At 37.0% G+C, this 15,296-nt stretch overlaps 1 protein-coding gene across 20 annotated transcripts in view; it reads left to right on the top strand.

Annotated features, from left to right (window-relative positions):
* The window catches only part of TCF4 (transcription factor 4), a 522,418-nt gene that overhangs the window by 349,162 nt on the left and 157,960 nt on the right, over window positions 1-15,296 (top strand). The window contains exon 1 of one of the 20 annotated variants that reach the window (XM_061615080.1): window positions 4,200-4,410. The exons of 16 other annotated variants lie outside the window; for them this stretch is intronic. In XM_061615080.1, coding sequence (XP_061471064.1) covers window positions 4,342-4,410 — 69 coding nt within the window. In that variant the 5' untranslated portion in view covers window positions 4,200-4,341. Of the gene's footprint in view, window positions 1-4,199; window positions 4,411-15,296 lie in introns of those variants that run through there. 3 more of the 20 variants (XM_061615051.1, XM_061615071.1, XM_061615061.1) reach the window with 3 other exon arrangements.

Below are 15,296 nucleotides of genomic sequence, written 5' to 3'. Positions count from 1 at the left end.
TATATATTTACAGATATATAGATAGATAGTCTCCAGACAAGTGACTTCTAAAAAGTGCTACAGGACTTCATATGAGGAGCAATATTGGATGAGATGAGAGTGGGTAGCTATTGTTGACTAGAGCTCTTGGAGAAGCTGTGGTCGATTCAGATGTTGGGAACAGAACTGGGAGTACAGTACCTAAGGAAGGTCATGGGGAAATGTCCCTGAACCAAAGATCTTTACCTATGCAAAGTTAATATGACAGGCTTCAATCCTAATCCCAATTATCTGGGAGTAATCCCCATTTAATTCAATATGAGTTACTTCTGAGTAGACAGGATTACTATTGCATGCTTAGTAATTTAGCTAAGCTAGACTGCTTCGCTTTGCTAGCTTTACAGGGGGAAGGAGAGAGTTTATTTTATATTATGTTATTATTACATTTCTATCTCATCTTTTGTCCAAGTAGCTCAAGGCAGAATGTATGGTACTTTCTTCCCTTTTACTCTCACAACAATATTTTGAGGGAGGGAGGTTAGACTGAGAGAAAGTGACTGGCCCAAAATTACCTAAATGAGTGGAGATTTGAACCTGGGTCTTCAAAGTCCTAGTCCAACATTCTAGCCACTACTGTGGAGTTTAACATAGGGAACTTTAAAAAATAGTCAGTTTCTCATTTGCTTTCTGAAGTGGTACAGTCCCACCACTTAGGTGGCTCTGTTTATAGGAATGCTGATTTTCTATTATGATTCCAGTAAGAAGCTGAAAGCAAGTGGACCCATTGAGTCTGATGCTAGAAGGTGTTGACTTGAGAAATTGTAAAAGATGGGATTTATCCAGCTATTTTAGTACTCATTCAAAGAGCTCACAAGATGTGTGTTTGATCATTTCAGTACCCCAAGCGAAATAGCACCTCCCTGATAACAGTCTTGTGTTTTTGCCAAAATGGTGATGTGTGCAGTATTCACATTAACAGCTGTAACAGCAAGAATATTGTGGGTTGTGTAGTAAAGCAATAGAACCAACCTGCACTTCAGGTGAAAAAAGCAGTTTTCATGGACAGACACACTGTGCAGATGTTCACTCTGTACATGTGGTGGCGATGATTGTCACTTTGGCCTCCACATGATGTTGAGATGTTTGGATAAGAGACTGCATGCACAGACCCAACACTCAGAGGCACAGTCTGGACACCTTAGTTTTGTGGCATGCAAATTACATAGACTGGCCCTCTTTACACTTGTTGGGCTCTGTCTGTTTAGCCCCTTGTGCAAACTTTTCAATCCAATGTGTGGCCACCAGGGAGTAGCAAGGGGGACTGGCACAATTCCTCCCCTTACAATCAGGTTGATCATTTCTGTACAATTAGTATTGAGCTGTGTGGATGCAATCTCATAGTTAAGAATGAATAGGAAGCTGTTTTATATTGACTGAGATTATTGATCCATCTAACCCAGTGCTGCCTTTTTTTACCTGAAGATGCAAGGATAAGCCTTAAGCCTGCTAATCTTGGCCTCTGCTTCTAAGCTTTAGCCTATCCCTGATTGCTGCATCATACAAATTGAAACCAGAGTGTAATTAATTATATTACACATTTCGGAAATGAAAAAGGTATATTTTTAAGAGAAGAAAATAAGTAGTTGAGAAACTTAACCTATTTTGATACGTTGATATTAACTGCACGTTTATTTTATTTGAAGATGTCCAGTTGAAGGTGTAAGGCCTTTGCTCCAACTTGTTGAAAGCAACACATCCTCAACCACAATCACTTTCATATCTGAAAGGTCATTATTTCAAGGCTACTCTTCACTGTGATCACTCTCCATTAATTTGTGTTTTCCTATAGGCATCACAATATGGACTTTCATAATTATCTTGTGTCAGTAATTAAACTTATAGTGTTAGTCCGATTTTAGAGGGTTGTTTCAGTGTCTGTGAACTGATTGGAATGAATTATAGTGGCTTAGGAGTCAATCAAATCTACTTCTGGAAGGGGATAAGCTTTTATTAGAATTAAATATTAATTGCATATTATACTAATCCATAACTTTGTGGGATTTCCCCACCACCACATGATTTGAAGGTATACCTTCAGATGAAAGCATAAGATTCTTAAATTGTGAAAGCATAATAGATAGAATTTTCAATGATAAAATCTTTTAGTGTTCCTCCTCCCAAAGCAGGTTGAGGATACCTCTAAATCAAGTATCAAGATAATTTAGACCGTAATCCTATACCTACTTTCCTGGTAGTAAATTCCACTGAACTCAGTGGGACTTACTTCTGAGGAGACATGTTATAGGACTGCACTGTTAGCAAGCTAAATTTATTCATAAGTGAAATTGTCAGTTATCAGTAGATGTGCCATGAGATCTCCCCTTCCCCTTGTAGGTACCATGTTTCATTCCACGCAGACCTGTCTTACTTGAGTTTCCTGGCCTTATGTATTATACACAGAGGGTGGTTTAAAGGTTACAAATGTGATCCTGTCAGATTGACAACTAACTGTTCTAATGAGGAAAAAATCCTCAAAGCATGAAATTTGAATGAAATGTGTGATTATAATTCAAGAACTGTTTACCCGAATCTCTGGGGACCTCCCAAATAAATGCAGAGCAGGGAAGTTAGATAAACCCTCTGTTCCCTCTTCCCTCTCTAAAATATACATATGGACTTACACTCTGCGTAGATTTGTATGGAGAGTACAAAATAAAACTTTACCATTAGTGAAAGAAAGGCTGGTTAGAACTGGCATTGCGATCTCTTGCTGTTTATTAATACTGTATGTGTTTTGTTACCACGTTGAGTAGTAAGGAAATAGGTGCTTTGAATTATTAAAGTTGATTCTGGAGAATAGCTGTATGCTCAGATGGCATTTGCTTCAGCATATGCAAATTATTTAGTTTCATTTGGGATCAATTCCCAGGGGCCCTTCTTTCCTGTGATGCTCCGAATTTGGCAAGCTATAGCCAGTCCCAATCTCTCTCCCCCCCACCACCTCTCTTCCCATTTTTGGCTTAGATTGTACAGTGTAAAAGAAAATTAAGAGGCAGAATCCACCCACTGGTGTATTGTGCAATGAACATGCTTTATTTCTCCAACACTAAGGACAAAAAAAAGAAGAAGTGAATACTAGAGAACAGTTTGTTGGTGTTTATACTAGTGTGCTCCATTGGTGTGTGTGACGGGAGCGGAGAGAATTTTTCCATGCCTTAAAAATGATGAGACTTTTAGAAAATGCTTTTCACCTGTCCAGTGAATTAAAATCTTAGCATTAAGTCCCATTTCATTCCAAACATTATCCGAGCCAGCCTTCTATAACAACAGCAGTAAGCAATTCTCAAGTTCAGCCTCTGTAAACAGTTGGGGAGGGGGATCCCCGCACACCCAAACACCTCCTCCTCATATTGAAGCCGAAAAATGAAAAGAGCAAGGGCTCCGTCGGAGCATCTATAGTAGCCCTTCCACTGATTTCCCTTTAAGCAAATGTCAGCTCTGTCGCTGAATTAAGTTCTACTGCCTCTAACCTATTTCCTGCTTTCAAAAGAAAGCCAGTGACTTGGGGGTGGGGGGAAGTCTAGGCTTGAAGCAATGTTTCTCTGTTTCATTCTCAACCCTCATTCTGTAGGTTGTTGACCGGGCAGTCAGAAAACACTGCTCCTCTCTCCTTTTGAGCGAGGTCAGAGACGGGTTTTTTTTAATCCCCCCCCCTTTTCTGAGTCGAGTTCTCAGGCAGCTGCGTACAATGCTGGGAGCCAGCCAGCAGCAGAGACAGATGGTAGAGTTATTAGATGTGCATCATACGATTCCCTTCCTGCCACTCGCTTTTTAATCAAATTAAAACAAAAAAGAAAGAGAGGGAGAGAGAGAGAGGGGGAGTCAATTAACTGCATTTGTATTCTCTTCAATAATGGACCCTGTTCCACTTTTACCCTAAGGCAGTTGAGTGGAAATTTTAGGAAAGAAAAGGATGGCTGGAACTTGATTTGGTGTGTTCTTTAAAAAAAATTTTTTTTGAAAATCTCTTTAAGAATCACAGTTATTCCAGCAACTAGAAAAATCCAGTGAAAAGTTGAAGCTATCTCTTGTATGCATTAGGAATTGCGGCTAAATCGGGACTGGGAAGGCTTCCAGATTTGCTGTGGAAAGTTAACTGTCTGACAGAAGAGTCCTAGCCACCTCCTTTCCCCCCCCCCACCCCTAACGTCAGGAATGGTTTCTCCCTGCTTTGCATATTCACCATGCTTGGCCTGGCCATATGGGAAAATGCGACTGAAGGAATTGTTGTGAAAAAAGGGACAGCGAGTTTGAAATAAAAGTTGTTAGAGTGGTACTGAAGAGAAAAAAGAATACAAGACTATGTATTGCGCATACACAATCCCTGGCATGGGCGGAAACTCTTTGATGTACTACTATAATGGGAAAGCGGTAAGCTAGCTCTGTAATTAAAGGTGTAATTTTGACAAGTTTTATTGTCGTAGAAATGAGAGTCATTTACTGCATTTATTGCTTTGAAAGTTGTTCTGGGATACTTCAGCCTTCCTTATTCCGTAAGCTGTTTAATTCTTGCTAATGTTGTAGTATTTAGCATAGGGGGTCTTTTTAATCAGAAGAGAAAGCTGAATTATTATTTTTAAAGTGACTTCAAATAGGTTGCAATGCATTTTACAGCCTGAAACTTTTTTATTAAGTCAAAGTTGGTCATTTTTAAGCCAGTGTTCTCTCATTTATCTGAATTGTCTATAGAAGAAGAGCATTATTATAGCTAACAGAGAGAAATCAGTTTTCTGTAGATAAGTTGTTAGTGCATTTCTCTTTCTGAGACGGGCTTTGCAGCTTTTCGGGTCGGGCTCTGCAGCTGAATGAATTGTACTGAGTAATCACAGAGAGAACCAGATGTAGAACATGAAATTGACAAATTCAATGAAAAATAGTAATAAAATAATACAAGACAAGACCAGTTCTCGCAAACATCATCTTACGTTATTTAAAATGTTTGCCCTGTTCTTTCTTTCTTTCTTTCTTTCTTTCTTTCTTTCTTTCTTTCTTTCTTTCTTTCTTTCTTTCTTTCTTTCTTTCTTTCTTTCTTCAGAAACACTTTATTTAAGAAAACATGAGTCTGGTATTTTGCGCATAACCTCAGCAGAAGGTTTATACTTGCCATCTGGAAGTCTGTTGAATTTATTTATTTATTTATTTTCTGGCTAAGTCCTGGGAAGGAAAAAAGATTTTTTTAAAGAAAAGAAAAGAAAAATATTTTAATGGGCTGCTGAGGTAAAGAGATGTGTTGCTGAAAAAGCAGGAAAATAAAATGTGGAAGTTCTGGGGAGAAGGCAGTCTGCATTCTCTCAACTTTTCAGCATTTCATCTGATACCAATCAGGGGATAGCAGTTAGGCCAAAAGGGAACTATTAGAGCTTGAACCAAGGCCTCTTTCAAACGTATGGAATGGCACAAACTAATTATGCCATACACATGAGTGTGGGCTATACAGACACACGCTATTATGGATATAGATGTAGATATAGATAATTACATTGCTTTGTATGAAAAATTCATCCTCATGAATGAACTTCTGTTGAGATAGCTGGTTCCCCCTCCCCCCCCCTCCCCAATTAGAATGCTTACTAGCAAGAGCTATGGGCTTCTTCAGGTCTTTGCAATGCCTTTAAAAGACAGTTTGTTAAGATAGAGGCCAGTTGAAGAAACATACGCACTGCACACGTGCATGCATACTTGGGGTACATTTATTATCTGTATGACATTCTAATGTCTTGCATGTGCAGCCAGTTTCTGCATTCGGGTGTATGTGTGGAGGGACAGTTAATAAATTACACTCTAAAATTAGGAAATAGTGTCCAGCATTTAGATCTCACAACTACAGTGGTTTCTGCAGAAGAAACAATGTTGTTCTTTGGGATAGTTTTGATGGGGTGGATGGTTGAGGTTGTCAGTGAAATAAAGTTGCTGTTCTCTTGTCATTGAGCATTTGAAGTTATAAAAGTTCCTTTAAAAGTAAAATACCTTAAACATGCATCAGATACATTAAGATGGCAACTATAAAGACTCTAGTACAGTGCAATTTCATCCATCTGGTTTGTAGATATATAGAAGGAAAATTCTGGACATGAGATCATACTGCTGGTAAAAAAAAAAAACCTCGCTCTGCTCTCCCATTTAGTAAATATTTTCAGTCGGAGTTGATTTTTTGGGAAGGGAGGAAGAGTCAGGAAGGGAGGATACTACTCATAAAAATCAAGATCACTGACGGAGGAAATGTATTTATAGGAACTGTAAAAATTGCATTTATTAAAAAAAAATCTGTTGGTATGTGTTCAACCAGAAGAAACCAGGAAATGTCACACTGCACTTGAAGTTTTTTGGGGGGAGGATGGTGGAGGGATATAATAAACCCTGGAGGTATGAGCAGAGGGCATTTTTAAAATCCCCAGCCCTGTAAAGTCCTTTAATTTAGCTTTGTGAAGAAGCATTAGCCATAGTGGTAAAGTTATAGGCCTTTGTAGAAGAGGCCAGAATCTTGGCACTAGACGGGAAAGGGTCAGGAATTGCATTTCTGTCTTTTGTAGGGGTACCTTTTTATATGGCCAGTATTGTTCTAATTCAGATTGTACATTATGCAGGTCTTGATTTGGTGCCAGGCATCTTGCAGAGATTGTGTGAGCCCTGCATGAATTGTTTAGAATGTCTATCGGAAAAATGCTAGATTTTGTTTCGGGTGTCGCATGTCTTGCTCCAGTTTGCTGGAGGAAAGTACAGGCTACAATATGTTGCATGAGTTTTTGTCTTTAAACAAGACATAGTTTGAAATTCCTCCTTCTCATCTTTCCCCCCCATCCCTTGACAAGTCAATTACTTGGTTAAATTCAGTTTGAACTCTCTGAACTGAGAGCAGCTAGCGGAAGCAGGTCTTCCCTGGGAATAAACAAAATGTGGGGAAATGTGAAATCACTCCAGTATTTAAGTTAGTAGGGTGGGAGGAAGGATATGGGGAGGAATAAACTCTCTCTCTCTCTCTCTCTAATTTTTTAAAGAAAAAAAAAATTTCAAAACATAAATCCATCTGACCAATGAATACTTTGAGTTGCTCTTTTCGTAATTAAGGTACTATTGTATTTGAGGAAATCATACCCTTCCTTTTACCCATTCACCTGTTGTTCGTGTTTTCCCCTCTCTATTATAGTATTATATATCCCTTTCCACTGTTAAAGTCATTGAATCATTTTTAAATAAAAAATAAACACCACTTTTAGAGGAAAGACTACATATTTAATGTGGGAATTTGAAGCATACATATCACTTTAACTAATAATCAGTGTTTAGATTTATCATGCTTTGTTGTTGTTTTAAATTAATTATTATCCATATTTGTTTTAATAATGCATGCTTTTAGTTGTGTAACACATTGAGCATAATAACTGTATTGCCAGAGCATCTGTTCTTATAAAGCTTTGCTTCTTGAAACTCTTAAGATATTTCTGATAGTATGTATGGTCTGAAATTGTGTAGTGTCACTTTTTTAATCTGATGTTTAGCATTGCTAATTGCACATGACTGAGATTTTAGCAAGCAGTTGTTTGATCAAATGCCATACTTGAAAGAACATGGAGACAGCAAAGATGACATTATTGCAAATGAAATTGAAAACAAAAGTGGCAAAACTTTCACTTAATAGTATTTTAGGCTCTCATCATTGGTTCCCACCCGCATGCGCATGTGTTAAATCATATAGAGAACCCTATAATTATCATAATTGCTCTTTTTTTTGTACATTATACCAACAAGCGTCAAGCCATCTCACCAAGTAGTTGTTTTGAAATAGTTATTTGTCAAGTCATCAAATCACAAAAAAAAGTAAATGGTAATGAATTTTTTATGTTTCTATTTTGTCTGCTATTCTTATTATGGAGCTTTTCAACTCCATAAAGTTCTTAGACAGAGATAAATAGTCCGAAATGTTGTTTCTGCTAGTAGTCTAGGCCAAATAGAATAATTCCATATATCAACTGTGGTAAATGAAAGAGTAAATACTTGTGCCTGATGGAAGATTATAATAGTGTTGTCCATTTTCCTGTAAAACTGTATTTTTAAAAGAAGCATAACACCTGTCAATATATGTATTTATACTGGATCCAGTTTTTTGTTTTTGTTTTTAAAAAGCAAACTGTAAGCTGTTTTCATTATTTCAAACCGACATGCATGTGAAAACAATGAAATGGTAGTATCTGGATTTAGGAAATACTGAAAATTAGAAATAAAGGAGCATAGTCAAACTCTCTTAAGCAGAAGAAAATTCCATTGAAATCAGTGGAACTTATACCCAAATGAAGCATGTGTGTTAGAAATATATATGCTATAGTAGTTATCTTGATCTCATAAGCAATACTACAGTTACAACCTTTTTACAAATAATGTCATAAATAGATATTTTATGTTATTTTTTTCAAATATATGTGCATTTCTACATTATATTTACAAACCAAAAGAGCTGATAGAACTTTTTTTTGCTATCATTCTAAAATCATTGCTCAACTTAGATGTAAAATAAATAGTTTTTAAAACAGCCTATTTGTTATCAATAAGAGAAATATTAGAAAAATGAATGTGTACTTTAATTTTAATATTGCTGTATTTGCCTACCCTTGGCCCTTTGTGTGTGTCTATGACTTGTGTTTTTCAAAACAAAACATAGCTTACCAGGAGTTTGTGGAAATAACGATAGTGAAAATTTATTCTAAAATAAGTAACTGCTTTTAAACCTTTATTTTAACATAGTATGTGATGTTGCCTCTTTATGGTGCAAAAATATATGTGGTCATTATCTTTATTATTGGCTGAATTGACATAATAGGCATATATATATATATAGTTAGAGAAGCAAACCCGATTAAATCATCATTTTTGAATGCCGCTTGAAATTGGCTCAGGGCCCTCTATGCTATGTTGACAACCTCCTTATAATAAGCACAGATTTCAGCATGGTTGCAGAATAAAACTCTCCTTCAGTTTCTTTGCAAATAGAATTATAAATGGTGGCTGTTTTACTTAAAGATGAGTGAATGAGGTAGATTTGAGAAATGACCACAACTTGCCTTTAAGAGAAAAATATTGTATTTGTAAAATCTTGGAGCTTAGTGCATATTTTGGTTTTTTTGGTTTTGGGTTGGGAGGGAGGGATGTTAATTTAAAAATGCTTATTGCCAGTAGAGTCTTTAACTACCTTTCCAAATGATCTACAGGAAATTGTGCAGAAGAGCTGTTTGTTTCCTGTTTGAGAATATGTCTGGTTCATGTTATACTCAGTTTACTGTAAAATTGCCGTAGTATGTCAAGGACCTAGGATTTAGAGATATCGTATCAAGTTGTCTTTAGAAAGAGTGAAAGATAGACAAGGGCCATCTAAATTCATAGGCATATTGCCACCTTCATTTACTAATAGGATTTCTCCCTCTGAAAAAAAAATTTTTGAAGGCCTTTAGAAAAGGCAACTGCTATTTGTTTCATGCAGCTATCACACTGTCTATGGGGATCCATCACATATGGAAAACAGCATGGGATACTGCCAGCCTGATCCATAACCCGATGAAGTTGCAGTCCTTGAGTTAAAATTATTTAGCACCACTGCAGTCAACAGGGATAAATTGGCTTCAGCCCTAGCAATTCAGCTGCACTGGAATGTAGATTGGGTGCACTTTGGTCTGGACAGTTGCCTGCCAGTCCAGTTTTGCATTTGACAAGCTTCCTACACATGGAAAGTGTCTGTCTTAAAGCACATCTTGGGGTGGGGTGGGGTGCAGAAGTATTTTCTAAAGAACACAGACAGCTGACTTGACATTGCTGTGAATACACAATATTTCCTTGTGTGAATGCACAATATTTTTGTTTTGCCAAATTTAAATCTGTGCTCAGAAAAATCTTACCATGTTTTGCTACTGGAATAACTTAGAAACTCCAATGTGTTTCTAAGTGACATCCCTATAAAGCATTTGTGCCTCCTAGAGTAAATGGTTGCTAGCGCATCAAAAGTACACAATAACAGGGCAACTTTATCATCTTTCACTTAACCAGAACCGCCTTATATCCCCCATGGATAGTTTCACAGACAAAAGTAGAGTTGCATGTGTCTGCAGATATAAACATATTCTAATGTAAAGCTGTATCATTGTTGTAGTTTATCTTGTTGGCATTATCAGTATCAATGCCATCACAATGAACCTTTTGCAAAATATAGTTATGCCACTAGTTCCTGTAAAACTTTCTGTATTTGAGATATGATTAATAATTTCATATCAGCCTATTTGTGATTATGATTCTACGGGTACTATTATACAACACAGAGTTCTACTTGTGTGTGTAACGCTCATGTACATAGACATGTGTGGTATACTCCCCCCTTTTCATTTTATTACTGCGATGACCCAAAAGATTGATAAAAAAAATATACACCTGCAGCATCTTAATAGGTGCCTAAGCAGAAGTGGAGCTACTATAAATCTCCCATTGTACAAAATCTAGTTGTTGTAAGGGATGTGTGCTTCGGCATTTACCCAAGCATGAGCCAAAGGAGGATAGTGTAAAGCCAGCAAATGAAAAAGCAGGGTTGTGATGTGTCTCTGCTCAGACACCCCTGAAATATGTAGTCTTTGCCTGTCATTCTCAGGGGACTCAAAGCTGAGCTTTCATAGAGGCCAAATTGCATTCCTCCAGAGAGGTGGTACTGTTTGAAGTAATTGGTGGGGCAGTGTGGAGAATGTTCGATTCCAGCTGCTTCTATTGTAGCTGACCTGCAAAATGCAAAGAGGATGTTAACAATCCAGGCTAACATTTGCCTTGACTTTTTCACCTCTGTAGATGTTTCAGTGAGAATTATAGACTAACAAATATAGAGTACCAGTAGTACAGCAGATATAATGGTGAAGTCTATAATTTTAGGATTTTTTTTATTTAAAAAAAAACCATTTTGCACTTACTAGCTAAACTCTCTGTAATTATATTCAGATAGTTTTTATAGCTGATCCTTATTATTACTAAGTTATTTGATTTGACTGCTGTGGTTCAGATTCCCACCCCTTTATGGTCAATTATAGTACCCTTCCTCTTTAATAAAATGCATATTTTATATGCTTCCTTGCCCTTAAGAACAACTGAATGTCGAATGTCTGCTGATTGCCCCTAAATAGCCTCTGCTTTAAAGGGAGTAAGACAGAATTGCTCAGTGGCTTTTCTAATGGAGCCGGGGGGGGGTTGGGAGGACATTGATATAGCCTGCATATTTAAGCCCATCCAGTTAAGGGATGACATGATTAAAATAATCAAATGTATTACTTAAAAAATTAAAAAAGATAAGTAGTGCACCCCATTATTTTATTGACTTTTAAATATAAATTGCAGAAATGTTTACATTTTTAATGGCATTATTCAGCTGAACTGACAGATCATCGTGAAAAAGTTGATTGCCCAGCATATTATTACTAGTGCACCTGTTACAACAATTCCAATAGATGAGGAGTAGCATACAGTGTCACCATGATTCTTTGGCTGTTTTTGCGAGCAGTTGTGGGGGTGATGGAAACAGCTAGAAAATATACTTAGTGTTATTTTCTTTATGATATCTTAGGCTTGCTTGAATTGCTGAAGATTTTAGTATAGGTTGTAAACAAATATTCAGAATGTGGGGGGTATATTTTCTGTGATATGTGCTGCCTAAACGTTTCGGGGTTTGTTTGTTTGTTTGTTTAACCACATCCACATATATGCATATATACCCAAATCCTAAACACAGTGGCACAGATGAAAGCCCCTTGCTTTGAATAAAATATGCTTGAAAGCAAATTAAATCGAGAGCTCTGAGATTTCTTTCCAAGAGAAAAGAAAATCATTTAGAATTTCAGCCCACAGGTATGGGCCACAATCCAGTATACAGCGATACAGTCTTAAATCCCACTAAAATACCACTGTGCACCAAATTCTGTGCTTTATTGTGGCCTTTCTGTGTGAATGTAGCAGTTTCCAACTAGCATTACATGTTTTGACTTCTTTTTCAGATAATGCCTCAGTCAGTGACAAGGACTTCCCTTGCCTTTTTTAGAATTCCCTTTGATATGGTTACATATGAAAAGGATTGTGATTGTGTTATTGATAAGTGGTTCCTTTGTGAAATGTAATAATAAAACAGATCAATTCAGGATCTACATCTTACCATTTTAACAGCAAGGTGAACTTTATGGACCATATTGTAATACCTGCAGATGGTCTGGGGCAATCTGGATATGCCATCGGCATTTGTTGTGCCCATTATCGACAGGGGAGATTGCACAAAGAATGGCAGCATGAAAGGTTCCTTCATATTCCTCTGTACTTGTTAAGGGCGTAACTAATAATAACAGCTTTATAAAGCATATTCAAAGCAATCTCAGAAATCATTACAACAGTCCTCTAGGGCAGGCCAGTATCCTTATCCTGTATTGTAGATATGGGAGTGCCATAAGCAATAATAGCTTGTCTTATGCTGTCTACTGAATTTTTTGGCCAGGTCAAGGTTTGAACCCAGGACATTCCTCATTACATTCTTGCCCACTATGCCATACAAGTTCTCAGAAGCTAGACCCAGTTCCCATTTCAATGCCAGAGAACAGCATTGGAACACATGAAGTAATGCCTTTTTGCTTATTGAGAGTGCCATGCAGAGAGTGCCTTTGAGTTCTCAGAGAGTGCAGTGACTTGGCTTGTTAAGTTGCCTCCCATGAAATATTTGAGGAGGAGGGTGTAACTTTTCATCTGGCTTTATATTTGACCACTCTCTGATGAGAATTTAAAAACTTTTCTTGTTGCTGTTCATTTTAGTTCAAAATTGAATTCTCTTCCCATGCTTCTTTAATCTTTAAATTAATGCCATTGGTTTGGGATTGAGGTAAATCAAGTTAGTCCCATTAAAGATCTGTTCTGAATTGATTAATAGTTTCCCAGAATAGTTACAGGGCTTAACAATTAGGAAATAAATGGTTAACTTTTCTCTGTTCCGCACACGGCTTTTGTATGGACTATAAACAATTCTAGAGTTTCATCTTAACACAAACCTCTCAATTTCTAGGATTACAAAGGCCTGATATTTAGCACATCTGTTACTTAATCTGAAGACTGACTTGGATTGGCTGCTCTTCTAAATCAAGGTTTTTCAGAGTTAGCACTATTTTTGTTTGTTTTTTTAAGAAAAATTCAATTGAGCTATAAAGATATACATAAAACAGATAATTTAGCTGTTACCGCAATGAGCCTTTCACTTGCGTCATATGGGAATTAAATCCCATGCATTGTCATAGCAGACTAAAATGCTGAAACCTGTTATTAGATTTTTGTGCAGTGATAGCAGAAGTTTGGTTGGCAGAGGGGATACGATGTACAGATCAGTTGTGTTTTCATTTTACTGTATTTTCATTTTACTGTATTTTCAACACAGTGGCCGCATTCAGATTAGTTATTTTCAAATTCTGACAGCTGTGATATTTAAAACGATCACAGCTGTTGTGATGTAAAATTGATTTTTCTATTAACACCTGAAAAAAGGCCTTGTGTAGTATTAAGTATGTGAATGCTAGGATAGTAATAGGATACGTTCTGATTTGCCTATGCTAATCCCATTCCCAGCACTTGCAAACAAAGCAAGCCTATTTCTTGACTGGAGCTGTCAGAAATACACATGCAGTTTTGAAATCATTTACAGCAGGAAGGAACTACATAATAAATTAAGCCTTTTTGAACATTTGATATTATCCTATGCACACTTACCAGGAAGTAAATTCCACTGAACTCTGTGGGGCTTCCTTCTTCATAAACATGCTTACGATTGCACTGGAAGACATCTTTGTTAATATGGCCCTTCTCTAATGTGGATGGAATCTGATTAACTCTGCAAAATCAAAACCTTACATTTGATGTGGTTTCTGCATTACAAGTTGTCAACAATTTATAGTGCTGTTTTTATTTCTGTAGGGAAGTAAATCAGTATTGTCAAAAAGTGTTTATACTTTTTTTTTAAAAAAGCCAACAACCTAGGAGCAAATTTGCTTCTTTGTGTTTGTCAGTTTTTAACATAGTTTTCAAATATATCACATTTTAAATATGATATATATAGCACAATCCTATGCAGAGTAAGTCCCTCTATGTCCCATGCACACTTGCCTGGAAAAAAAGTCTCATTTAACGTAGAGAGACTTACGTTATGAGTAAACATGCATAGACTTCAACTTGAAAGGGAAAACAGTTGTATACATTCCTTTCCGTGCACTTCATATGTATAGCTGTTACAGTATTTATTTATTCAGATTATGTGTTTAGTCCCATCGGTGTACATGGAACTTCTTGAAGAAAAGAAAGGTCTCCATGCCTTTCTTAAAAACTACTTGTATTTAATAGGAATGCACAAGATTTTCAACATCATTGAGGGCCTTTTCCCCAAAACAGTTCATTGCTGTTCACTGTCCCAATTGGCTGATGCTTTGGTGCCATTTTTGTTTTCAAATAGGTCACATTAAATGTCTGCCTAGGAATAGTGATATTGTCACATAGCAAATTAGATTTGGATGCATGATGATGTAAGTGAGGGCAAATGAAGCTAGTTTAGACTGATGAGGGTGGAAGCATCACTGGAAACTGAGTTCCTACTCCATAAATATTACCACCACTTTTTGAACTGCCTGGAAAAAAATCACCAAAAGGGGTGGCACTTTTTACAGGATGTCAGATATTTGCAAAAAGCACCCCTTTTGGACTGAATCCAAAAGTGTATACTTTGTGTGTGTGTGTGTGTGTGTGTGTGTGTGTGTGTGTGAGAGAGAGAGAGAGAGAGAGAGAGAGAGAATCAACTTGGTGTCCATCATGAATGGGTTACAAGTTCTGATATGTTTAAATATATGGATGGTTTTTCATTGTGTATCAAGGTATGTTGCTAGTGGGTTTAATTTGGACCCTATAAAAGCTACCTGTCCCCCCCCCCGGAGTGCCTGAAGTGATCATGAGTGTCACTGACTACAAGTTTATACTTTTATATATCACTGTGCAGAATTATAAACTGCATATAAATGTCCACTTTCTGAATCTGTAGGCACTGTTAGCCTGCATGTAAACAAATGTAGGCCCTAATGCATAAATTTATCATATTCGACCTCCTTGGCAACTCAGTACATGCCAGCCAGTAATGCTGGCACAATGGTCTGTAGAGCATCACTAACAAAAGATCAAATGCAAATTTTATGCAAAAACTGGTGGATTGGTCTTGAAATACACAACATTTGGATCAA

This window comes from Rhineura floridana, chromosome 1 (assembly GCF_030035675.1).
Source record: "Rhineura floridana isolate rRhiFlo1 chromosome 1, rRhiFlo1.hap2, whole genome shotgun sequence".
NCBI classification, from domain to species: domain Eukaryota; kingdom Metazoa; phylum Chordata; class Lepidosauria; order Squamata; family Rhineuridae; genus Rhineura; species Rhineura floridana.
This window is presented reverse-complemented; position numbering and strand designations above follow the sequence as displayed.